A 27093-nucleotide genomic window follows, 5' to 3' on the forward strand; every position below is an offset into this window, starting at 1 on the left:
AGGCCTGGAAGGTGAAGACCACATTGGTGCCTGTGGGCATCGGGGCCCTCGGGGCAGTCACCCCCAAACAACATCAGACATCTCAGTCCAGAAATGTGCAGTTCTAGGCACAGCCAAGATACTGCGCAGAACCCTCAAGCTCCCAGGCCTCTGGTAGAGGACCCGAGCTCAGAGGATGAAAGAGACCACCCATGGAGGGTGAGAGGGGAATTTTTTTTTTTTTTTTTTTATACACACCATCTTTATAACAAGTGAAGCAAACATAGTTACTTGATTGTGCTAAAAAATAGCACTATGTGCCTGGAAAACACATAATATTGTCTCTTTAAAGAACTATTAGTATTGTAGACTTTTCTAGAGAGAAAAGTGCAGTGACTACAAAACTCCTTTCAATGGGGAAAAAACCTCCCAATAGGACTGGAAGCAAGCAGGGTGGCGAGCAGAGGAAAAATGATAAGCACTGAAGAAGGGTTTACCAGTAAATACTGGGAGGGTTATTCTGGTCTGTAACCAGAGCCAGACGAGCTCATTAATCACAACCATGTGGAGGAGATAAATGAGTGAATTCAGCTGCTTCGCCGAGCCGTGCTGGAGCTCATCTTGGTCCGATAACACCCTCATCATGATGAAGCCCCCTCACCCTTGCCATTTTTCTTGCCATCAGCTGAGCTATCATGCATCATGAGGCTGCTTGCTTCTGAGCATACAGGGCCCCAAATGTCAGGCCACTCATGATTTAGCAGCTCTGGAGAGATGGATGCATCATGTCCTTGGACTGAGTAGTTGTTTCCGCAATCATTCAGGGTCCCAAGGCCACAGGTCTCAACAGACCGGAGTTTGTTGACCCCATTAAGACATCTGATGAGGTGGCACATTTTAGTCAATGCCAGTATAATTTAAATGTTCCACAACTGGACTTTGGAGAGATTTAGGACAGTGAAGTAAATGAGTGATTGTGATACAAAAAAACACTTTGTCAGCAATCAAAAAAACTCATTGTCTGACATTTTAAAATACCATCTTCATTTAGAGCATCAGTAGACACCTAAATTGTTTAACATTTAAGAAAGTTTGCGTCTTAGCTTATTTAAAAGTTTATAATTTCACTTTAATACCTTAAATTAACTATGATGAAAAAATAAATGTGGAAAAACCCAAGTAAGATATTATAAAGAGATTACTTGGCATCCTTTATGACTACCTCTAAAAAGCTGGATGTCATTGCATTACTTAAAATGTTTAATCAACCCATTCATTTTATTCTTAATTTCTGTGGAGGACTGAATTGCAGGAGGCAGTTTAAATACACAAACCACATTACACATCTCAATATAGCTGCAGACACATGTCCTTAATGTCAATGGCTTTATTTCTAACAGAAATGGGTTTGGAGATTGAGCCTGAAATTGGAGCAAAGAAGCAAGCACTTTATTAAGCCAAAAGCCAAACTGGTGCTAAGCAAGTATTAGCAGCAGTTTAGCACTGGAGCAAGATTAGAGAAAAAAGTTTTGGAAAACTTGTGCAATTTAGAACCCTATTTTATCTGTTTCCATCGTGAAAGTGGCCCATGCGTCTGGTTTGTTATACACTAGTTCCCCTTTACTTGTTCAACTGGTGGAGAAAACTAAAGTCTGATAATGACAAGTTGTTTTGATAAAACCTTAATTATTAACTTAAGCATGAATCAGTGTGCCATTTGGTGTTTTACTTGTGGCCCAAGCTCAGAAAATTAGCTCAATAATCTATTTTATGGTCCATCGTTTGCAGGAGAGAGAACAAGGTCTTGCGTTTGTCTCTTTTTAAACAATGCATTTGTATTTTCCAAAGATTGATTTTATTTTTTAATGCTACAATCCCTAAAAGTGAAAATAAATAAAAGTATTGGTTAAATTTCTTCTGCTTTAACTTCTTCTGGTACATAGTTAGGCTCTCAAGGAATTACCAAACCATTAACAGTTCAATTGTGTTTTTAGTCACAAATGTTTCCAACACATTAGGAAGTGATATCTCCTTCATGCTGCCTGAACATCCCTCATATTATCTCTACATGCATGACGATTATATGTATTCATCATGATTAACAATGCAATGTTTCAAAGCAATGGAGCATTTTTCAGAAGATGAAAAAACTTTTGTCAAGCAATATCAGGCTCAACCTCCATCTCTAATGGAGGTTGTGCATCCATATAAAATCCCTGGTAATGGGAATTTCTCAAACTGAAAATGAACTTAAGTTTTTTTTTTTTTACAGCAGTGGATTGCAGCTGGTTATTTTTATTGCTATACTGTTGCAAGTTAAAACATCCACACAGCTGTATACAGAAAGCAAAGGCTAAATCGATAAAGGTCCTCCAGCCTTGTAATGTCATAAATTTGCTAGCCTTTATTATTTGATAGCATCATGCAATCCACCTGCTTCCCTGGTCTCTGGAGTTCCTATACTGCCAAAGCACTAACTGGAGTTGCTTTATGACATTTCCTTCCTCTACATCTCGTATAAAAACAAATTATAATACTTCATATTGGATAGAATGCCGTATCTCTCTATATGGTAAAAATTCATTACTCACATAGTGACAGAGTAAGTCCCTGAGACGAGGCTTGGGATGAATGATGAATCGGGCACGAGGCGGATGTATCACAGGTCAGCTGACTGGGGAATGAGGCATGCGTCCAACCGACAACAGACGCAATGATGAGTCAACTCAAGGTCAGGGACTCATAACGAGAACGACAGGAACACTGTCCAGTTTTTCATGGCTTGAAATATTACCCAAACCAAAAAAAAAAAGCCAGCAGAACAGAGGACAGGCATTTAAAACAGCTTTATTAGATGGCATATAAACTCAGGAAACTATTATTAAAACTAGTTTGACACAGCTCCACCTACATTTTTTCATTTATTTGCTATACACATGCTGTATTATATTCACAATACATTTTTGTAGAGGTAAAACAGTTACTTCTCCCAGGAGTGAGAAACAACCAAACAACAAAAAATCCTTGTTTTGTAAATAATCACGGGATATATTGCTACAAATTTTCCTGTTTCTGATGATACAGTTTTAGTTGTAATAACCATGTGTAACAGCAATGGTCAAAAATTTTTTATTTGATTACAACATAAGGATTTCAAAGCAGAGTTCATCATATTGTGTTGACATAAAGTCTACAAATTTTGACAAAACTAAGACATAAACTGCAACTGATCTTAACATTGGTTTTTAAATGTAGGCAGAGGAAAGGCTTTACCAACTCAACCTCTCACAGCCAACTAAGCTGTTGGTGGCATCAATTAACTCACTCCTTGGTTACCTAGCAACAACTTGTTGAGTCACTGGCACAGCAGCAGTTTAAGGTTTCACCACTGTGCCTCATAGCTGCTTAAAAATAAACAGCAATGGTGCAGCGTGAAAACTGTGGATAAAACAGGAAGGGTCATTTTGCACGAATCTGGCAGTATTTCAGATATTTGAAACAAAAAGCTAATCAATAATTATCAGCATCGACTTGCATGAAAAGCTTGATACATTTTTCAGGTCTAACCCAAAGCGTGGCAGTCTGCTTTTTCTAGTTAAAGACAGTGTATGCAACAGTGCTAAATATCTAGTAAGTTAACAGTTGTAGTTGTTAGTTTTTTGTAAGCCATTGGAACAAAATCTCATTACAATTAAGCCAACCAAACGACCATAAACTGAAAGTGATTCATACAAGGAATCTTCTGGTCACTTTCTTTAAGTACATTTTACATTTATGCCCCCAAACTGTCAGCTTAAAAACAATAATTACATCCTCTTGTCCTCTCTCTGAGACGGAAGAGAAGGAAGGATGTGTGAATGACCCCCATGTGTGACGGCGAGCTGTGTGCAGATGGGGTCCCGCGGTCAACAAGCGGGTTAATTGTGTGATAAGACCAGGTGCCAACACTTAGCTGAACTTGACTCTCACATCCTCACGGGATTTCCTCTCATGGCCTCTGATTGGCCAAGGAAGACAATAATCAAGTTTTATCAGAATGAAGGGCGTTTTCAAAGGGAAACGTCATTTCTGCTGTAATCACTTTAATATTTCAGGTTTGGTGTCTAGATTATAAAGTTTATAAGCAGTTAAGGGACTTAGAAAGAGAGGAGTCTGGAGACTGTGCTTGGATAAACTTCACACTTTCAGAGGAGATAACCGCTCTCAGAGTCTCTGCTGGTGGATTATTGAGTGCAAGTGCTGGCATCACTTAGGAGCCCTCTTAAGTCCAAATAGCAAACTTGAGTTTGAATATGGCGAGGCAGTGGTGCCAGAAGCAATGAAGCGAAGGATAGGGATGCTAAGTTCAGAAAGAAAGATTAATATTCAACCTACATTACATTTATGATAAGGATTATTATAATGATAGCAGCTTGGTGAGGACGGTTTTAAGTCTCTGTTGTCAGTATGTTAAACTTATCAACACCATTTCATATTTTTGTGAATAGATCCAAGATGGCGATAGTGTAAGGTTTATTTCTATTCCTTAAAGGTTTTAGATGAACCAATACAAAGACTGTTACGCAGGCAAAGAAAATAGTGAGGCACGGAAATCATGTTGACTGAAGCAGAAACAATTTATCAGACAAACAGTAACGCGTAAAACAACACAACTCTAAAATAGATAAAAGGTAGAAAGGAGAGGAGTAAAAGGCCTGAGCTATTTTATTTACCTCAAAAATATATTTTTTCCACTGCCCTTAATATTTGCAGCTATAAAAATAGATTCAAAAACCATGTAGGAGTAAAGAGCACTGATTTTAGCCACCACATTTACAGCAAGTTTGGACTATTTTCATACTAAATTTCTAAATAAAATCACGGATATGGTAAGTGTTATCTCTGTTACATAGGTTTTTTGTTTACTTAGAAAACTGCTCAGCATAAAAATAAAGTAAAACCTTACGTCACACTAGTCTAAAAGACAGACTGTCACTTGTGTGTGGGGAGAGACTGAAGTAAACAAATCCTGCCTGAATACGGATGAATAAACAATGCATTTAGATCACTTATTCCTGCTAACGCTGCTGTAGCGTGGTTTCTTTTCTTTTTCCATATGTTGAAGTGTCTTCAGACACAGTTTTATGTCATTCCAAAAGAATAATTGAAGCACATTTATGTCCTGTCACATTTATGAAGTATGTATAATATAACATGTACAGTTTGCTCGTTTGTAACATAGTGATCCTATGGCAAAAGTATTTTTCTTTGTCCTGTCACACTTGATGGTTAAATTCCACATCGCACTACAAATGCACTATTTAAAGCAAAAGTAACACACATTTTAAGAACACCTGTTACACAAATACATGCATTTTAACAGAATAATAAAATCATTGAAGTTCAACATAATGGTTTCCTCATTACAGGTTATTAGTATATATTTTGTCATATATCTTCATTTTTTTTAAACACTGCAATCCAAGGTAGCTATAGTTTATTTTCCATAGTTACGAAGTTCCCAAACCAACTTTTCTTGCCCTTATTAAAATTTTAAATTAACAAAAATTGTTTTAGAAAATAGATATATCCTTTTCTGAAACAAAAAGGATATATCTCCTTTTTAGCTAAAGACCATAGAAACCAGCTAAGGAGACAGGTTAACATAGATAAGAAGATAGATTAGGTCTCAGCGGTGGTCTTGCTTTTTTATAAAGAGTCTAATTCTGAAGTGTGAATAAATCAACCCTGAGGTGTGAAAGTTAGAGACACAGTGAGAAGTTCTCACTTGGGGACCTTAAAGAAGAGAAATACCAAATCCCCACTTAATTTGTCCAATTGTTGAATTGCAAACTTTTGGCCTTTTCAATGCTGATGTGTTGTTCAGCAATGAATTTCCAAAAAGAAAACTGCCAGGAGTGGTTGTTTAAAAGTTTCAATTCTTGCTCTTTGCTTCCTGAGATTTTTTTTTAAATTGCATGTCTTGTTTTGCACAGGTGCCTACAATTATGTTTTGATATCTATGGGTGTTTTTTCCTAAACCAAACAGTTTTCCATTTGAAACTAAGCAATAAGGGTTATATGGACATCTCCCTACATTTTATTTACCATTTAATTAGTCAAGAAAATCAGATAGATGTAAATTATCTGCTCGTTTATACAACAATAATAGTGGAAGCTTTTCTTTAAATTAACCAAATACTAAAATGCACCCAGCTTGAAACAGAGAGAAAACAGAAATGTTCTAAAAAAAACTAACCTTGGAATGGTTTGATGTTTTGCATTCCAGGGACAGAATCTGTCTGTCTGCATGCATCCTTTAACTCTGGAGCCAAGTTTGAACATCTTCACAGTCACAGCTTTCTGGACAAGACATCTCTGTGGCATATTTTGGCAAAACTCAGACAGAAAACGCACCAGCTGCTCAAAAAGACAAGGCTAAACTATTTGAACAGCAGTCTTACAGGATATCTTGGGACTCCAGGTTGAAGCCAGATGGAGATTGAGCTGGAAAAAAAAATGTAATAAAACAAGTTCACAGTTTCAATTTGGACTGACGGTGCATCCTCCAGATATTTTATGTCAGCAATGTTGCATTTGAAATTGAAACCTTTTTATTTCTAAGATTTTTCACCTAATGGCTTTTCAGTAAGTAATAGAAATAAGGTTATTTCAATAAATGCCTTCAGAAATTGAGATGTAATATATATTATCACCTTATTAGAAGTGTGGGAGTATGATTTTCCCCTCCACTTGCAGATTCCCAGTCTCACCTCAGGCTGATTTGCTGGGCTCTAAACCCCTCTTTGCATGTGGTGGTGGTGGTGAGGGATTTAGGGATCTGAAGGATTATGGGATTTGATGATTGCTCTGGAAAGGAAAAAAAAAGACAGATACAGAGAAATCCAAAAACAGCTGAAGTAACAACATCAAGATTAGGGTGTATTATTGAAGACCTTTGGGAAAACAGCAAAGCCACAACTTACAGCTCTGACATAAGTATGTTTGTAAAATGCTTCATTTGCAGAGGTGTAAGTTAACATGCATAAGTGGCAAAAATCTGATACATGCAGGTTTTGTAAGGTGGACTCTTCTTAAGTCATTGTAAGCTTCTCTGAAAATGGCAGCCATTAGAACCATCTCCACTCCACATGAATTTGATTTTCTTAACATGAGAACTGATATTACAGTCAAACCCTTCATGCTTTTGCTTCAGACTTTATGGGTCTTGTTTTTGTTTTAAAACCAGAATTTTGATTAGCTTTTATGGTTTTCAATTTTCACAGCCATTCGAAACATTTGTTGAAAGGTTTTATGCTCATTCATCTTTACTGCAACTAAACTACGTTGGAGCCTGGTCCCACCAGAGAGCACCGTTGTCCACATTCCACAAAGACATAATCCAGGGTGTTTCTTTGTGTGCTGCGGTGTGCAAATGACATGGCCTCCCTTTGAATAGTCAGCTGCATTATCCGTCAACTCCATAGTTTTGAAAACCCAGTCAATACTTTATAATGGCTGCTTAATGGACTGCATAGAGACAATGAATATCTGGACTTGAACATAACATTTTGGCCCGTAGGACTGTTGGGAGCTTTTATATTGTGCTTTTCTTTATGTATCTATGTATGTTCTATGTCATAATTTCAGTTGTGTCAGTCATTGAGGACCGTTTTTGTTAATGTGAATTATTTTTGTGGTAACCAGCAACTACTGTAAAACTGCAATGAATCTTGTTTTACTTTTTTGGGATCAACAAGACATTTTTCTTTACAGTGAAAGCTGTGGTCTGTTTTAATAGTGGACTCATTACATAATGTCATTACTGCTGCCTGCCATTTACAGCAAAGTTCACCCTAATTGTCCACCTTAAGCAATTATTTACACCAATATGACCTTTTTAACTATAGGTGCTGCAAAGGTTAACTGAAAATTTTTTTAAAAAATGAGGTCAATACACAGAAATGTTTCCAATTGCAATGACTGATTAGTTTATTTACCACATTTGAGATTATTGACCAGAACCTAATTTGAGTCCTAATCAAAATGTGTAAAAAAAAAAAAAAACCTCACTCTTTGTGTGTTTCTATTATCTGAGCGTTATCTATAATGGGATGGAATATTCCTGCCACAGACAATTCAATTCATCACAGCAAATAGAGTGAACACTCCCTGGCTATAATGACTATGTTACTATGGAAACCAGGTGAGATCTGAAAGAACATGATTTTTTTTAAAAAGCAAAGGATGTAGTTTTCACTCAGACTTCAAAACAAATCTTAATTAAATGTTCGTGTCATCAGAAATGCCTGATAAGATTCAGAAATTCTGCCTCTGGATGAAACCTGAGCAATGTGTGGCCACAAGTTGCCTGCCACAGGTCACCAGCGCTGTTCTGGATATATTTCATAATAATGCATTTATTTATGAAGCTCTTTGACTCAAAGGGCTGTACAAGGGAAGCAGCTCTGGATCCAGTTGCAGTCGCTGTCATTTTGTCTGCCTCCTGTCTCAGTTAGTTACCTATAAACAAATTATTTTGTTGCCACATACTTAAACATTGCATATTACATTGATTCCCTTGTCATTTAAATATGATAATGGATTATGGTAATAATCCACAGATAGTTTAAATAAAATGTTTTCTCGTTTTTTTTTTTTTTTTCCAATACAACGCAAATAAAAATAACTGAAATCCACATATACTCGAGACCCCCTCTAAAAACTCAAATGGTAATCCAGTGGCTATGATAACTGAAAACCTGTTTTAATAATTCAAACACCAGATGTAATTTAATGTGCATTAATACACACAGTGGAAACCTTCGTAGCACTACAGCTTCTAAAAATAATCCAAGTATTAGAAAACGCTGTTTTTCTTTTCTGCCAATAAGTTAATGTTTTTTTGGTGTCTGGAAACAAACTGTTTCAAAAACCTCCCGATTATTATGTCACAACTGCGAGGCACTGCCCCGTTACCTAGCAACCACAGCTGAGTCACCTAGCAACCCGAGCAGAACTCCTTTGCTTTTCAAGCAGGTATTGTACAATTGTTAAACCAGTGTTCTGTTCGGACCCAGGGTGAAAGACCTATAGACTTATAACCTGTTCAACCAATAGAGCCCCTTAAATTTATCACTTAAAGCTCAGGGGACTTCTGTCTTTTTTTGTCGCAAATGTTTTACTTCATAACGTCAGTAAACATTTTTCTGACAACTTTTTGATTTCATAATTTCAGAATATTCTAAGTTAATATTATAAATTCATGCTTGTGATTATGGAACATGTACCTTTTTTGTAAGTTTTTTGACTTTTTGACGTTGCATAATATCCACATTTTTACTTGGAAATATGTTGAATTAGTCTAGAACTTTCTGAGTTTTTTTGGCACAATTTTTGCAACGGAGTATTAGGGCCAAACTAAGAAAAGATTAAAAATAATAATAATAATTATGAGAATAAAGTCACAATATTATGAGAATATACTCATATGATAAAATAGCTATAATACAGAAATAAAGCCATAGTATTATGATAATTAACTTATATTACAAGAATAAAGTTGTATGAGAATAAAATTGTAGTATCTTGACTGCATTCTCATAATTTACTTTTAAAATTTTCTTAGTGTGGCTAAGAATCTTTATTGTTGAATATTTTTCCTCCCTCACCAATAATTTTTTTGTGTTTTTATCTACAATGGCACTAATACGCTTGTAGTACTTCCCTAATCCTCCACTCCCATTCCATGCAACCTAGAACCAAGCTGGGAAGCTTTATAGTGACACTGATAAATCCTTGGTGACGGTTTGAAGGTTCTTCTTTTTGATTGACTGTAGGATTGAGATAAACCACTCCACCATGGCATGGGTGTAATCATTAATAGAGTGCTAAACCCTGAGGTCGGTGTAGGCTTGCGCTGTCGGGGGAGATTTGGTCCGGAGGTACTAATATGTTCACACGGCTCTGCTTCATTACCTATCTGTCTAGAGAGGAAGAACAATGGCTTTTTCAACCATGCTCCGTTTCTCCAGCACTCTCACCCGCTCTGTGACTCACTGCATCATTAGCTATCTGCATTTAGTTCATCTTCTCTCCTCAACACAGGAAGAAGGTGAAAAGGATGAAGAAATTAGCAGCATTTCAACTCTATCGCCTCTATGTTTTACATTTATGACAGCAGAAAATACTTAATGTAATGTATACACAAAGATAGGCATCATGTCATTAACCTCATTACACCTTTTCTGATAGGATTTAGCTGCTGTAATTACTGAGAGGAATGCGTGATGTAAAAAGTGTCTAGAATTTCTTCTACTTTTTCTCCGTTTGTCAGCTTTAGAAGTGGCAACTTCTTCAATATGCATTTTTCAGCAGGATTACAACTAAACATAAAGGTCCAATTGGGTTCCAACCTCACATTGCTTAAATATTAAGTACTTTCCAGAAAGGCATTGGAAAGTACTTGACATAAAAGAAAGTTACACAATGCAGGTAAGGTCTGAGAGGAAGGAGATATGTTATTTATCAAAACTGAAGCACACCCAAGGCAGAATTTCCAAAAAAAAAAACGAAACATGATGCACAGACAACAACCAGAAGCAACCACAAGGAACTAGAAAGAAGGTCTGACAAGGAATGACGGAAAATCGAAACTAGAACCAGACGTGTGGGGAGAAATTTAAGATAAACTAGAAAAGCATGAAGTCAAACCATGTAGAACAAGAAACCAGGTCCAGCTGGGTAACAGGTGGTTCTAATAATTACTGAAAGCAAACCAGGAGCTTAAGTGCTTAATTTTCCAAACATTTTTGGCATTAAACCCTTTATTGACAGTTACCAAACAGGAAATTGGTGGAGAGAGGAGGAGGGTAAGGACTGGCCTCTGTATATCCTTTACACCATGCAGAACCCCTGTTTTCCAAATGTTTATCATTTGTTTTTTCTACTTTTTTCTGAGTTGAACTCCCTCAACATCTATTTACTATTTACTCTATTGATTGAAGTTCATGAGATGGTTGGGGACTTAAACATTCTCTGAATAATGAATTTGGTGTTTTTTGGTGGGCCAAGCACACTTTGCAGATCACACTCTTCTTTTTTGTTTTGTTCATCATCAACATACTGCATTTCTTTTTATGAAGCTTTACCTGGAGCAACTAAATATGTTGCACCACCTTTTTTCTCTAAATATCAGGGTTTTGGAGAAAGAACAGCTGCAGAGTTTAGGGCCAACGTTTGCACAGCAACCGGCAGATGTTGAAGAGCTGATGGCAAGCTAAAGAGAGGAGCAGGCGTTTTCTCTTCTGGGTGTGATGGAAAAACTCCAATCTGGCAAGAGATCAGTGGTTCATCATCACAGCACGTGTTAAGCTGTGGTGACTGAGACTTAAAATTTCCCTGTGAGGGTGGGTAATCCAATGAGACACACTTGTGAACAGGATTTTAGGTTTTATTCCAATAAATGTGTTTGTGAATATCTGAATATCTTTCAGGATGACCATAATGACTGTGTGCTAATGAGCTTACCTCTGGTCAGCTGGGAGAAAGATATCCTCTAAATACGCACAGTTAATAAACATCATCATTCAGTCATCTGTGAGCACAAATGAGAAATGCAGAATTTTTATCATTGCCTGTGAGTCTCAAATGACTTCAGAAAATAGATTGTATTGGAGTATGCTGTGAAGTTGCTACTATTTCCATCAGCAGGTCATGGTGGCCAATCAGCACTCTGCACCTGATAATGATTTGTTCGGAAAACTACAAAAAAGGCCTTGACTTCATCACGTAGCAAAGAAAACAACACATTTATCCATCAAACTGGAGTCTACACCTTCTACAATTCTACATTTTTTGTGTGATAGGCAGCAGAATTGTTTTTTTGTGGCAAGCAGATCTACCTCAGGGTTTCTGGCAACAGCTTTCTTGCATGTGAGATGGTGCCTTGCAGATGTTTCCTCAATCTGGGATGTTTTTTTCACTCTATGGGAGGACATGCATGTGTCCAGCCAGCTTTAGTGGGCCGGTTTGGAAGGTGTGTCGTCCAGCTGGAGCAAATCTGGTTCTGTTGGGGAGTTCTGATTCCCCAACAGGATGGGCATGGTTTGTCTGAAGCAACCAGCAAATGATTGCTTTCAGTTTTGACAATGGTGCTTGGCAAAAGTATTTGTACCCTTTGAATCGATTCATGTTTTTTCACAATACAACCACAAAATGTATTTTATTCAGCTTGCATAACATAAATCAACACAAAGTAGTGCACACTGAAGAATGATACATCATATTTTTTGTGTTTTATGTTCTTGTGGGTAAAATAAGTATTGAACACATCACAGTTTTTCTTAGTAAACATATTTCCAAGGGGGCCAATGACATAAAATTTTCACCAGGTGTTGGTAACATTCCATGTACTCCGTACACAGAAAGAAACCAAAACAAATAATTAAAGAAACTAACTTATGTGTAATAATGTGAAGTGGCACAGGAGGAAAAGAATTGAACACACTTACTGATATTTATTTAATACTTTGTACAAACGTATGTGTTGGTCATAACAGATTCAAGACAGCCCTTGTATGGTGGAACTGTAGTCACATGTATTGTTCGATACTTATTTTACTCATTCTATGTGCAATCAGTCTGTCTTTCCTGCTCTTTTTCTTGGTGTTCATGATGCTGTTGGTTTTACTAGAGTTAATTGTATTAGAGTAGGATAGACTGAATACAAAAGCATGCCATACTTCAGGTTTTTGTTCATAGAAATTATGTTGAAACTATTTATTCTTTTCAGTTAAATTCACAATTATCAGCTTCTTTATTTTGCCACATAAAATGTGACTAAATCATATTGAGGTTTGTGGTTGTAATGCGACAAAATGCGATGAAAAAAATCCTTGACATTTTATTTTATCTGCCTTTTTTATTTTTCATGAGAAATTGTGTTGCTATCAGCAAAAAGACAATGATACAAACAGTCTTTTCATCTTCTGGAAGCTGCTCATTCAAATATGAATATGTCAAGGTCAATGTGCCTGGTAAACAATCACAAGCGTATTAAGATCACATGTCTGGGAGTCTGCTCACACAGTCATGTTTTTTGGTGCCAGTTATTTTCACACTGTGAGGTTCAGCCCGAGTTATTGCGTGAGAGGAGAGGGACCAGTGAAAAGACTGTTATTATCACTGTCAGCTCTCGAGCTGCAGCATCAAAGTTCAGGCTCAGATGCATTCAAATGTGAACATACTCAAATGATTCATTCTCATACAATGGGACCTGGAATGCCACTGTGTCTGACGCACGGCTGCATTTCCATGAATCTGGGCAATCACAGCAAACATGCATGAAAATCGCTGTGTTTGTTCTGTAACACAATAATCAAGTCAAGGCTGTTTGTACATCCTGTGCAAGCAGGGGCTTCTAAAGTTAACAGCAAATTTACAATGCTTTGATCATGTCAGCTTGAAGAAGTGCAAACGTTTCAAATGTAAGCATGAAGCACAGCAGGTGTGACAAAATGCATTAATGAATCCAGCATGACTGAAGTTCAGAACGCCTTACCATAAATCAGGCTTGGGCTGTTTTTCTGTTTGTGTCTGTTGTACACCGTTCAATGTCAGAGATGTCCCTGCAGTGGAAACCCATTAAAACTAGAAAGAATTACATGCTCAACTTGAATTCCCATCCCGTCAACACATTTTTGTAGTGAAAGACTGAGACGTATGGCAGCGTGTCTGAGAGCACAGTCTGAGATCAGCTTCGATTTGCTGTGACCAAGGATGAAGACTGCAAGCGACAGTCCAGTCCGGATGAAGCTCTGTGGAGAGCCGTGTGAAATTTCACATGACGTGGAGGCCAGGGCCGCGGACAGCTGAGAAATCCTCCTCAGGGATAAATCCCTGAGACTCGAAATCCAGTCCGTTGCATGGCTAAGCCAAAAAGTTTCCTTAAAGGACTTTCCAATTAGTTCAAGTTCCTTGTAATGAATCCCATAAATTTGGGCACATTGTGATAGGAAGCTTAAAAAGTAGCCCATTGACATATTAAATGAGTTCCCTTTTTAAATTAATCAAAATTATGTTCTTTAGTATTTTTACTCTCATGAGTTTCACTGGATAATCAGAGGGAAATAAAGCTCTACTTCCACTACCTTTATGTAATAGTTTCAGGATGAATGTTATAGATTTATGTATTTACGAGATCTGCTCCTCATCTAGGAAAATTTTCACTTATCCATTTGAATTCAGTTTAATTTAAATTAATTTTATTTAGGTGAGGCATTTAAAAAAAGCTAATCTAAATCAAGTTACATTCAGTCTATTCATTTCAGTCAGTATTCATTTTTAACATCCGGCCAAATACAAACATTGCAAATCTATCCAATGCTACAAAGCAAATGTCAGTCTAAGGAAACCTATAGATTATAATTTATTTTGGGATTTCCTAACAAGGTGGTTCCAGTGCCAAACCAGAGCTGTTGCCCAGTTCTTTACGTTTACCACATCTCTTCCAAAATATATTAAATATATTACTTGTATTCTAAATTGTTGTACAAGATAACAGTGCAGACAATTTATTTACGTGGAGCACCATATTTGGCTTATCATTTTCTACAATTGTCTTTTGATCACCAGCGTAATCTTTAAATGCATGGGGCAGTTACTCGTATCAAGGTGTATTGAGGTTTGATTGTTTCAACAAACCTATTCCGTCATGCTCTTCCTGCAGTTCAGCCCCTTAAGGACGAATGATGCTAATTAGCCTCATACGCGTTTTGTTGTGAATATAGCACATGAACACCACAAATGTTGGTTGAAACGCATGCCAATCGTTCTCCATCCATCCATTTTCTTTACACCCTTGTCCCTCAGTGGGGTCGGGAGGGTTGCTGGTGCCTATCTCCAGCTATCGTACCGGGCGAGAGGTGGGGTACACCCTGGACAGGTTGCCAGTCTGTCGCAGGGCAACACAGAGACAAACAACCACGCATACACACACTCACACCTAGTCATGTTTTTGGACTGTGGGAGGAAAACGGAGTACCCGGAGAAAACCCACGCATGCACAGGGAGAACATGCAAACTCCATGCAGAAAGACCGGGGTCGGGAATCGAACCCAGAACCTTCTTGCTGCAAGGCAACAGTTCTACCAACTGCGCCACTGTGCAGCCGCCAATCGTTCTGAGGATACTATTTTATCTAGTGGTCAGAGTTACAACTACATGTCGTTCAGGGAAGCGAACGTGGGCAATGGACAGGCTACATGTAATTTGGCTGATAAGCTCGGTAAATAATCTTAATTGTGAGCTAGATTGCGCAATAAACGTGACCAAAATTAAACAAGTTATTTTCTAACTTGTTATTTTCTAACCCTAATTTTGGGTTTTAAGCTTTTTAGTGACATGAGGAAACTAAGGAATGGAAATGAGTGATACTGGTACTAATAAGCGAAATATAAAAATCAGGTATAGTTGTAAAAATTTTAAATTTAAAGGAACAGGAATTAGTAATAATTAAAGAAGCTTAAAAAAAGTATGCTTTGACTCAATTTCAAAGTCCTGTTTCATTCTAGCATGAGTAATAATTGTTTTTTGTTTAATTATCTTAAAACTATGATATAAATCTGCAGAAATATTTGTGTGTATTGGTTTATTCTTCCAATAATGGCAAAATTATCCTCTATTTCCGCTATTTATGTAATTCTAGCCAAGACCTATCCTGCACTGTTGTAAACTAAGCTCATGATGTAACCTGGAAGAACACCAGCAGCAGGTTTCTGCTCATGTCAGTGCTCATATTTGAGTTTTGGTGAGAAAAGGTCGAGTCAAAGCCATTCCCACATGCCTTTATGGAGCCTTTTGCTCTTTCCCTGGTGCATTCTGTGAAGAAGAGGAGCTCAAGCATCCTCTGAGTGGCCACTAAAACTCTCCTCTGCATGTAATTGTAGATGCAACTGAACAATCAAAACGGAACACTGAAGCAAATTTTTGACAGCAGAGTCTAAATCCCCTGTGAAGAGCAGGAGAAGACGCTCTAAGCCACAGGTGCTGAGTGTAATATTTATTTAAAGGGAAAAAGGCTGCACTTGTAGACTCAGTACACTTCCCTGTGGATTTTGTCCTTAGCTCGTTGCGAATCCCTGCAGGGTGCTTGACAGCCTTCTTGGTGAATGTCCAGCTCTGTGTGTGTTGCTCATATAAAGGATTTTCATAGAGAAGAAAATAAACGGGCTTGACTGTGCATTCATTTTGTTTGTGCCTGATTGCTAAAAATACCAGAGATATTTCTGGTATCCTTGTGGCTTTGGTTGTTTTAATGCAAATGCTGAATTTGTTTGTTTTTATTAATAATTTGCCACATTTGGAATAACATATTCACAGCCAATAACATGGTGGAAACTAGGAGCCAGCTACGCTTGGATTTAAATTATGTTTACTTTGCGTATCCCTTGGCTGAACTGACTAATGGTGGTTTGTTTTAAATATTTATGAAGCACGTCGCACACTGTACTTACACAATGCTCTCGGTGTTATATAGAAACCACTGATGCAGCAGCAGACTGTATCAGAAACCATGTTCTAATAGTCTCTTTCTTTCTCTCTGTGTGTGTCCTCTCTCACCCTTGTAATCACCATCTGTTTGTCCATATTGTGTGATCCTCTGCTTCTGGTCCCTGCGGCTCACCACCAGACGCTACTTTTGGCCTTGTGCTCGCTGTGTTTCTTGTTTGCGGCCTCGTTCTGCTGGGCCTTCTCACGTTTGTCTCCTGGAAGCTCTGCTGGGTGCCTTGGCGGAGCAAGGCCCAGTTCCCAAGCCCGTCTCTCAGCCCGGCCTGTGGCCCGCAGCACTGCCCGCTCCAGCCACCCCTCCCGCTGGCCAGTCCCCAGCAGCAAGCGATCACCATGGCGACAGAGAAGGTGAAAGACCCCGTGGGTTCGATGGGCTTCCTGGAGGCGGCCGTGAAGATAAGCCATACTTCCCCCGACATCCCCGCCGATGTGCAGCTCTCCATGAGGGAGCACTTCCTGCGCCGCACACAGCGCATGCAGAGGCAAACCACTGAGCCGGCCTCCTCCACACGGTTAGTGTCACACACACACGCATGCAAATGCAGACCTCGCTGCATATAAAACTGTCAGGTATGGTTTGTTCATATAAAAATATGTCTAGGGTTGCATGCTGGCTGTGAATGCACACTGCAAAAACACAAAATCTTATCAAGTATTTTTGGTCTAGTTTATAGAGCAAATATCTTAGTACACTTTGAACAAGACAAAGCTAACTTTTCAGCAAAGCTTGTTTTAACTCAATAATTACTTAATACTGATGAAAAAGTACTATTTCTAAGTAAAATAATCTGCCAGTGGAACTAGAACTAGACTAAAAATATTGTTCCACTGTTTGTTTATTTCACTGACAACTAGTGCTTTTTCCTCAATATTAAAGTATTATTAACTTACAACAAGCTCATATTTCTTGATGAAAAGTTACTTGTAAGTTAGTTTTATGTTATTTCAGGTGTACTAAGATATTTGCACAAGAAACCAGACTAAAAGTACATAGTACGGTTTTATGTTTTTGCAATGCAGACTTTTTACAACATGAATTGTAGACGTTCCATTCACTACAAAAACACAAAATCTTACATATTTTTGGTCTAGTGTCTAGTCTTAATTTATTTTTACTCTTGAAACAAGCAAAATAATTTTACAAGCAACTTTTCAGCAAGCTATAGGAGAGAAGAGAGAGAGAATATTTCAATATTGATGAAAAAGTACAAGCTCCTTTGGCAGATTAGTTAATTTATAGCATGGAAAAATGTATTTTCATACTGAAATGATCTGCCAACGGAACTAGGACTTTTTCATCAAGAGATCATAGTAAGGAATTATTTACTTAAAACAAGCTTGTACATCTTACTGAAAAATTACTGTACTTTGTCTTATGTTAAGTGTACAACTATATTTTCTCTAGAAACAAGACCAAAGTACTTGGTAAGATTTTATGTTTTTGCAGAGTTAGTAAATATAAATAATGCAAATTAGAAGCAACCTCAAGCTGCAGCACATTTTCACGGAACAGTCGCCGTATAACTAATATGAGAGAATTACATTTTCAAAGCAAGTTGGTTCTGCAGAGATTAACTTAATATACATTGTGGTTGTCGAACATAATTCAGCCGCAACTCTCTGTGGGTCATTCTCATAAAGCTGATATGAGTCCTCAAACTAATTAATGAAACAGAGTACACAAACATATGCTGCACCAGAAGCACTTTGCAGCATATTTGGAGCAGACTAAGAAGCCAATATCAGTTTTTTTTAAGCCTGTTTTATTGCACCTTCCACACTTATTAGCACCCTGGGTGAATATGTGTCAAAATCCTTGAAATAAATTTAACCTTTATTAAAGCCGCATAACATCATACTGAAAAATGTAAAAAAAAAAAGAAAAAAGAAAAAAAAAAAGAAATCTCACCCTTAATTTTTGAGCATTTTCATGAATTGTGTTAAAAATAACAGTTTCTAATAAAATCTTTGTCGTTACAATGATTGGACAAATTGAACAAATTCTATTATATGTTGGTAACACATTTTCATTTAATTCACACTTTACTTTTTTTGTTTCATCATCATCAGTTAATTCAGTTAGTAATCCACGACTTTCAACTTACCCGGAGCACAGATAGGACATGACACAGACATTTAACTACTGAGCTTGGCCACAGCCTGACTCATTGCTTCAGGAGTTTTGATATTGTGGTGAATAATCAAAATTAAAGCTATGCTTTTAAAAACAAAATACATAAAATTCCACCAGACAGTTACACTATTCTTCCAAATGGTTTCACATGACAAATATCAATATATTATGAACTGTCTAAACTGTTTATGATCTGTTTAACACAAACACAATTATGTTTCATTCATTGAAGAAGTTTGTTTCTGATTGGAAATGGGATAGCCATCTCTCAAAAAGACTTTAAAATACATAAAAAGACGAACAGGGCTCATTCACACCTGCTCTGTTTAATCTGCTTTAATCAAGCTCTAGAAAGTCCAACTTTGGTCCACCTTGCAGTTAAAGAGCTTAACTTCCTTTTCTTGTAGAAGTTAAGCTCATCTCACTGCGGACAGTTCCAGCATCTTCCAGTTTACGATAGGGTTGAGCTTTGGTGGTTCCCAGGTTGCTCTTCAACATCCCAACCAATTTCCTTTCAGCTGAGGCTGACACTTTGGGTGAGATGAGTCAAAGCTTTCAACACAGTTGGACGTTCCAACACATCAATGATCTCAAACAGACTTTTAGAAGCAGGCTAACATTAAGCTTCTGAAATGGTCACAACTTCAACCTCCCAGGAAACCAACCACTTTAAATAAGCTCTTTTATTTTTGATGAGCATGGTCAAATATCAAGCCAGAGTTATTTCTATTAACTTAATATCCATAAAAAATATTTGATAAAGACATGCAACATAATATCAGTGGGCGTGTATGTATATATTCGAAGCTGTATTGATAATTTTGAGCCTGATTGGATCTGAATTTTATTATTCATTAAACTTATTTGTTGTATACCACACCAAAAACAGAAGAATTCAAATGCATATAAAAAGCCCAACGCAAATGTTACGTTCATGTCAGTGAAGGAGCTTCTGACCAGCACTGTGTTTCAAACCTTTAAGCTTTAAATAAAGGCGAAACCAACACAAGAAATTTGAATAGAGCGTCTTACCTAACAACCATAACATCTTGGTAGAAAAAGTACATTAAAATCTTTTCTGTATGTGATTAAAGTCAAGAACCATGGTTATGTTGTGTGTAATTGCTAGGCATATTTAGATTTTCTTTTTATCAGAGATACATGTGCCGGCAGGATTGTTAGAGTCTGTTGCTAAGAGTGAAAAAATCCTCTGCCCTTTGTCAACAAGAGTGGGTCTGTGCCTGTTAATTAAACAAATCCCACAGTTATTCCCTGCATTCTCACTGCAGCTGTTTAACACAAACGCCATCTAATCATTTCTGTCTCTTCAGGCACAATTCATTCAAAAGACACCTCCCCAGGCAGATGCAGGTGGGCAGCTTAGATCTGGGAAACGACTACGTGGTGGACAGGGAAGAAAAGCCAACCAGCCTGGGTCGCATCCAGCCAGAGCTCTACCAGCAGAAGGGCTCGGAGTCAGAGGAATCGTCCAAGAATGGCGGCGAAAAAAACTGTGGCAGGATTAACTTCTCGCTCAAGTATGACTACGAAAATGAGGCGTTGCTTGTCAATATTCTCAGGGCCGTTGACCTACCTGCCAAGGACTTGTGTGGCACCTCTGACCCTTATGTGAAGGTCTACCTGCTGCCTGACCGCAAGAAGTTCCAGACGCGCGTCCACCGGAAGACGCTCAATCCCACGTTCAGCGAAAGCTTCCAGTTTCCTGTGCCTTATGACGAGCTGCCCGTCAGGAAGCTACACATGAGCGTCTTTGACTTTGACCGATTTTCCCGGCATGATATGATCGGGGAAGTGGTGCTGGAGAATTTGTTCGAGATGTCGGACCTGTCGAGGGAGACGAACATATGGAGGGACATCCAGTATGCTACAAGTGTAAGAATCGGCTTTGTTCTTTTTCATACTTTAGGTCCATCAATCTATTCATCCATTGTCTACCATTGTCTATAACCACTTATACACAAATAGACTTTTGATTGATGGCTAGAAAATGGAAAGTTGACATTTTGCATGGTTTTATACTTCTATTTGGCTTTCAACTGCTTCTGAAAACAGCCATAATGCTTTAAAGACACCAACTGCTTTTTGACAATAAGTTAATGTTTTTTGGTGTCTGGAAAATGAGCTGTTTCAAAAATCTCCCGATTGTTAAGTTACATTTGAAGGGCACTGTGCTGTGGCCTAGTAATCCCAGCTAAACCCAACCGAAGCAGATCACCATGATGTTTGGTCAGCTGGTTTTACTGTTTTATGCGCTGTACAGAGTTTTGTTGGAGACTTACCATCCAGAAACCAATTGCTGAATTCTTGTTGGTTGTGCAGAAGGCTCCACTTCGACTTTTCAAAGACGCACCAATGAATAATTGTGCATCTGTTTGCAGCCATTTTCATATGCAAGTATAAACGTTGAGTCGCAGGGCGTGGCCAGCAGCAGGTTATTTGGATTTAAATTGACAGGAAGACCTAAAACAGTTCTGGAAGGAGATAAAATTGTCTAGGACTGATTTTCTGCAAAAAAAAAAAAAAAAATTATGAAAATGTTTTGTATAGTCCATAGACTGATCCTGACTTGTTCAAGTTAACATAATAGATCAACTTTAAGTAAAATCAGGTTTGCTGCTGTAATATGGCAAAATGGGGAACAGTTCAAGGTGCTCTACGTAAACTGAGCAAACATGTATTGTAATTATTTTATTACTTACATTTGGTACTACTATAAGACACAGATTAACATTGCAGATATCCCTTTTGGGTATTCAGATAACTATTAATCCTCTATTTTTCAAAATATTATTTTTTCTTCTGTGTTGCATGGTGGCACAGTTGGTAGTAAGTGCCAGGTAGACCCAGTTTAGGATCTTTCCTGTTTGGAGCGTTTAAGTTCTTTTTGGGTACTCCAGCTTATTCTCACTGTTCAACATCTTGAATGTTAGATTAATCAACTACACTAAATGTCCCTTAGACATGTGTGTACATGGCTGTGTGTCTCTGTGTTGCCTGTAATAGATTGCCAAATGACTGCTGGAGATACCAGCCCCTCACAACCCTGCAAGGACAAAGAGGTGTAAATGATGAATGGGTGGTTTTTCTCAACCAGATAAGATAATATTTAAGCTGCCTCTAAGAGCTGCTTATTAACTTACAAAGCTATCTGATTAGTAATTTCTACACACAAATGCTCTTCAGCTGCACATCTATATTTCTCAGAACTTTGAGTTTTACACGAAAGTCAAAAAGGTACATTTATCAAATGTATATGCATATTTAATTTATTTTCGGACTGTAGTTTCTTTAAAGTACAGGGTTTTTGGGTTATTGCACCTCTTGAAAGGATTATAAAATCTGTTAGTATTTTCTCTAATTTCAAGGCTGTTATAGTTTGTATTTCATCCATCCATTGCCATTTGCAATTTTGCTGCTAACCTTTAAATTTACACTCGATGCACAGTCGTATTTTGATGCTCAGCAAGCACTATGCATCTCCTCAAGGAGAGGAGGAAGTGTAGATGTGAGCTTCTGCAGTAGTGCTAAGATGGGTTCCAGTGAGAAAATTACAGCATATTAATGTACATTTGGTGTTTGAAATTTTAAAATAGGCAGTTAGAAGCATTTTAGAGGGATTCTTAAACTGATACCAGAGATTCACGGTAATTGTTTTTCCAAAACCCTGATGCCAATGTATTTACACATCTGCTATTTAAACCTTGACCAATCCACTTTTGCTAACTATGTGGTAACCTGTGTTTTATTGCACATTATTGGGGCATGCAGCTTTAGGTCTGGAGCCAGCTATGCCTATGGAAGGGTTAGGGTTGATTTGGAGTTTTTTCTGGTAATTTTATTCTTCTGAAAGTCCCAGTGAGGAGCTATTTTCAGTTTATCTGGCAGAGATCACCAGACTATATCCTGGTATGTAATTTGTTAGAAACCTTTCACTCTAACCAGGCTTCCAGGGCCTTTGGAGGAGAAATTGAATGGAAATATTCATCCTCTGTTTTTCATCAGGCACACAATCAGAAGCATCTAGCAAACTCCACCTTTGCTTTTGTGATGGTGGGGCTGAAAAGACTTTGTGTTCTACGTGTCCCAAACAGACAGCCGTTTTAATTGTTTTAATGATTTGATTGGATTTAACAAAAATAAAGAATCAGTCTGGGATTATGTGACTGCAAATAAAAGCTTTTTGTAGATTTTTATCAGAGGTGCCAATAAGATTGCAGGGTGAGGGGAGGCTGTGTGTTACACTCATAACTTTTAAAGTAAGTTTTGTGGCTTCGTAACAATTTCCAGAGGCCGTTTTCAAGAATGACATGTTTACTTGTTGGCAGCACATTAGGCGCCTCGGAGCCCTTGTCATTTTATCACCTCCACATTATCTGACAGGTCCCCTCGCTCCTGCTGTTGAACTTCTTCAGGGGTTGTTAAATAATCTCAACATTATTGCTTTGCGGGCAGAAAAGCAGGCATCCTTTCTTGGCACACTAACTTAATTGAACCACCGATTGATTTTATGACAAAACGCCTTGCTGCCATCAACTCCAGGATAGGTAACATAAAGAATGCACAGATGGTGAGTGTTCAAAAAGCAGCTGTACGACGGTGAAAGACTTAATGAGTGCAAAAGATACCAATATTGAGGTATCTTTTGCCCTCTTGGATTATCTGATTGGAGGGAGATATTTACTGATAGCCTCAGCCTTGAAGATAAAGATTACAAGCACTGCAGATAATAGAAACATATTGATTTCAAGCAATTTGTCCTGTGCATTTGATCAATACAAAATATTATCAGAACGATTTCACTGGCTAATCGCATGTATGAATAGAGGTGACTATTGATCAGGAAGCAATGAATACTAAAGGTGACGTATATGAAATTAATAAATACATTATAAGGATGTAATAAAACAGAAAATCAATTAGATTTCAAACACGTTTAAACCTGAAAAAATGTTTTTTTCAAATGATTTTTGAAAACATTAGAGGATCTTATAGGCTGTATTGCTTTTTCCAGTTTACTATGGTGCGACTAGTGCTAATGTGTGATTCTGACAGATCATAAAGGTCACACAGATGTGATCCAGGGCCTGGCTTCATTTTTAATTATTCATGGGACTTTAGTGGAGCTCCAAATGTCAAAGGTACACAGATCAATATTAGTAGGTCACCAATTCCCGTTCAGGTATATTTTCAGGTTTTTTTAAGCAAAGGACACTATAAGTATGGTCCAAAAGTGCAATAGTTTTATTTATAAAAAAAAATTCCCCTCTCACCCTCCGTGGGTGGTCTCTTTCATCCTCTGAGCTCGGGTCCTCTACCAGAGGCCTGGGAGCTTGAGGGTTCTCCTCCAGTATCTTGGCTGTGCCTAGAACTGCACATTTCTGGACTGAGATGTCTGATGTTGTTCCTGGGATCTGTTTGAGCCACTGCTCCAGTTTGGGGGTGACTGCCCCGAGGGCCCCGATGACCACAGGCACCACTGTGGTCTTCACCTTCCAGGCCTTCTCCAGTTCCTCTCTGAGGCCCTGGTATTTCTCCAGTTTCTCGTGCTCCTTTTTCCTGATGTTGTGGTCACTTGGTATTGCTACATCCACCACAACGGCTTTCCTCTGTTCTTTATCCACCACCACAATGTCCGGTTGGTTCGCCATTACCATATATATATATATATATATATATATATATATATATATATATATATATATATATATATATATATATATATACACATACATAGCTTTTTGCGACAGGACTGGTGTGGCCTCGACTTTTAGTGTGTAAACCCCAGTGTTCCTAGAAAAGATTCACGCTGTGCAGATGTTACTGTCATCCTCCTATACAGCCTGCGATTCTACACGGACAACCAAAGTGTCACTTTATGCTTTTATAGCTCTTGATACATCTCTTGATATATTTGCTGTACTCCCACATTACGGGAGAACCTTCCCACCCTTCGAACAGAATCCCACACTGGCACAGCCGAGAAATCCGGATCGCAGCTGTATGTGTGGCGTTAAGACTGCTGCTCTCTGACAGGAGGCTTATGGATTTGCCAATCATCAAAGTTCTTCCCAAGCTCATTCAGTGTGATTAGGGCTCTGTGAGACCTTAATAATGTTGATGGGGCTAAGAGCCCACATATAGCAGATATCAGGACACTCATTCCACTTAATAGTATTAGCTCAGTAAGGACTCCCATAGGACTTTCTTTAAGTAAGCTAGCGTTAATATTTAGGAATGTAGGCAGGTTTATAGGAATATGTTAGATAGAAGAAGGCTAAAATTTCAAATATTCATTGTCTTAAACACATTTCACGCTCAGTTACCTACATTAAAGTATAACGCTGTAGCTTTCATATTTTCTGCTGAAGAGCCTCGAAGGTTTAAAGTGAAGCTGTCTGCTATCTGGTTTTGGTGTGGCACCTTCAGGCTTCTCTTTATCACTTTCATGAGCACCACATGTGCATGACAAATGGAGCAAGTGGAGCAACAACTTTCATTGAGTCAAAAAATAATTCCCTGCAAGTGGACATATTTGCTAACTCTTGTTAAGTGTAATTATGCTTTCCAAATGTTAAAAATCCATCCACCATCTCGACCTGCTTGTCCATGCAAGGTTATTGGGGCGTGGCCAGGTCTCATCAGTCATTAGCTGTGTGCAAAAAAACTGATATTTCACCAATGTTGAAAGAAACACAATTTTGCAATTGTGGTGTTTCCATTAAATAACAAACGCAACTAAAATCACATGTGGATAAGTTTATTTACACGATAAGTCATTGAAGAACATGCTGCGCAATGATCTTCCAACTATTTCTTAATGGTTTGCTCCAATTGTAACATCGGGTGGTTGATCCTTTGGTGTTTTGCAAAATAATAATTTTGATACGGCCAAAAAAAAAAAAAAATCCTCTTCATCCCAGGGGAAAAACTTTTTATCAAAAAAAGGAGAGTTTATTCGAAATTGGCATGTTTCTGTTATGTTAATTTATTTTCAAAATGTCAAATTCTGCAACTCTGTGGTTAATGGAAATCCAGCTTGAGTCTGAGTTGTTCATTTCTGTTTCTGAGGACATACAAACAAATATGAAAGTAATCCAGTCTGTGTCTGGCCCAGTAAACATTTTAACGACTTAATCCAGTGGTAAACTGTCTTAAAAGTGTAGTCAATAGGATGGATGCATGGCTGGATGGCTAGTACAATATTATTCTGCATAATGATAATATATTATCACAATTATATAAATTAAACTTGTTATTCTTTTTCCCTATCTTATTGACATGTTTTGTAACATATTCCAGTTCCAAAGTTGTCCACAAATTATATGTAGCCCATAGATTAACATTCACATCCATAAAAACTAGAACTTACCTGAGAAACGTGTAACAAAAACGATTCACTAACCTCTCAGCATGATTCTCCCTGATACTACAGAAGGATCATTAGTAAGGGAGTAGGTGCTAATGGTGTGCTTTTCTCTTGCTGGTTCACAGTTAATTCTGAATCACTCCTCATTAATGAGGTATCATTCATTAAACTGATGATTCATTGATTATCAGATCATTATCGTCCACATGATTCTTCTTTTCAAAAATACATAATTTGCCTGAAAATGGTGAAGATATTGTTTCTGATTTAATGTCAAACACACCGTTAACTGATCGTCAGCCCCTTTTAGATTATAGTTTCACAAGAAACAGAAACACAAACGTGCCTCTATAGCAGGGGTGTCAAACTCAATTTCACCGAGGGCCACTTTAGCATATTGGCCACCCTCAACGGGCCACATTGACGGTTCAAATCAGGAGTGCATCCCTGCTAAAACACCCCAGACAAAAGGTTGACTTCCCTCATTCAGGTCTGTAGAGGCTTATAATGAGTCAATGGTCCAGGTGTGTTAGAGAAGGAATGCATCTAAAGTTGCAGATGGTAGCTCTGGAAAACTAGACTTGGGCAGCCCTAGCATAAATGTATAAAAATACAATGTTAAAAATAAATTAAACACCATCTCATATTGTTAAATAATTCATTTTATGTATTGAAGTTTTAAATATTACATTTGAGTTTCCATGGATGTAAAATTACTGCTCTGTTTAAAAATTACAATATTTAAATTAAAGGTAAGCAAACAAATAATAAAAACAAGTCACATGGGCAGACATTATAGACTTTACGCAAAGATTTAGTCTCAGAGGCAACTGAAATCAATTAATTAAAAAAATCCTTTCTGAATATCATCTCATGGTCTCTGAACTAAATGCCTCTTTCTGACCGGGAGCTGACAGCGTGTTGAAGAGTTATGGACCGGACGCTTTGGAGCGTCTGGTTAGGAAGCGCATTACAAACCAGATGTAGTTTGTAGTCAATTCGTGCGCAAGACCTATTTTAAGTCAAGCATCGGCCTATGCAGTGG

The 27093-nt window shown here is 37.9% G+C and overlaps 1 protein-coding gene across 3 annotated transcripts in view; it reads left to right on the forward strand.

Moving 5' to 3' along the window:
- syt6a (synaptotagmin VIa) overlaps positions 1-27093 on the forward strand; it is an 83937-nt gene that overhangs the window by 48137 nt on the left and 8707 nt on the right. For all 3 annotated transcript variants that reach the window (XM_007570769.2, XM_007570768.2, XM_007570770.2), the window contains 2 exons: positions 16649-17039; positions 19993-20554. In XM_007570769.2, coding sequence (XP_007570831.1) covers positions 16861-17039; positions 19993-20554 — 741 coding nt within the window. In that variant the 5' untranslated portion in view covers positions 16649-16860. The remainder of the gene's footprint in view (positions 1-16648; positions 17040-19992; positions 20555-27093) is intronic.

The sequence above is a fragment of the Poecilia formosa genome, unplaced genomic scaffold (genome assembly GCF_000485575.1).
Source record: "Poecilia formosa unplaced genomic scaffold, Poecilia_formosa-5.1.2 Scaffold268, whole genome shotgun sequence".
Taxonomy (NCBI): domain Eukaryota; kingdom Metazoa; phylum Chordata; class Actinopteri; order Cyprinodontiformes; family Poeciliidae; genus Poecilia; species Poecilia formosa.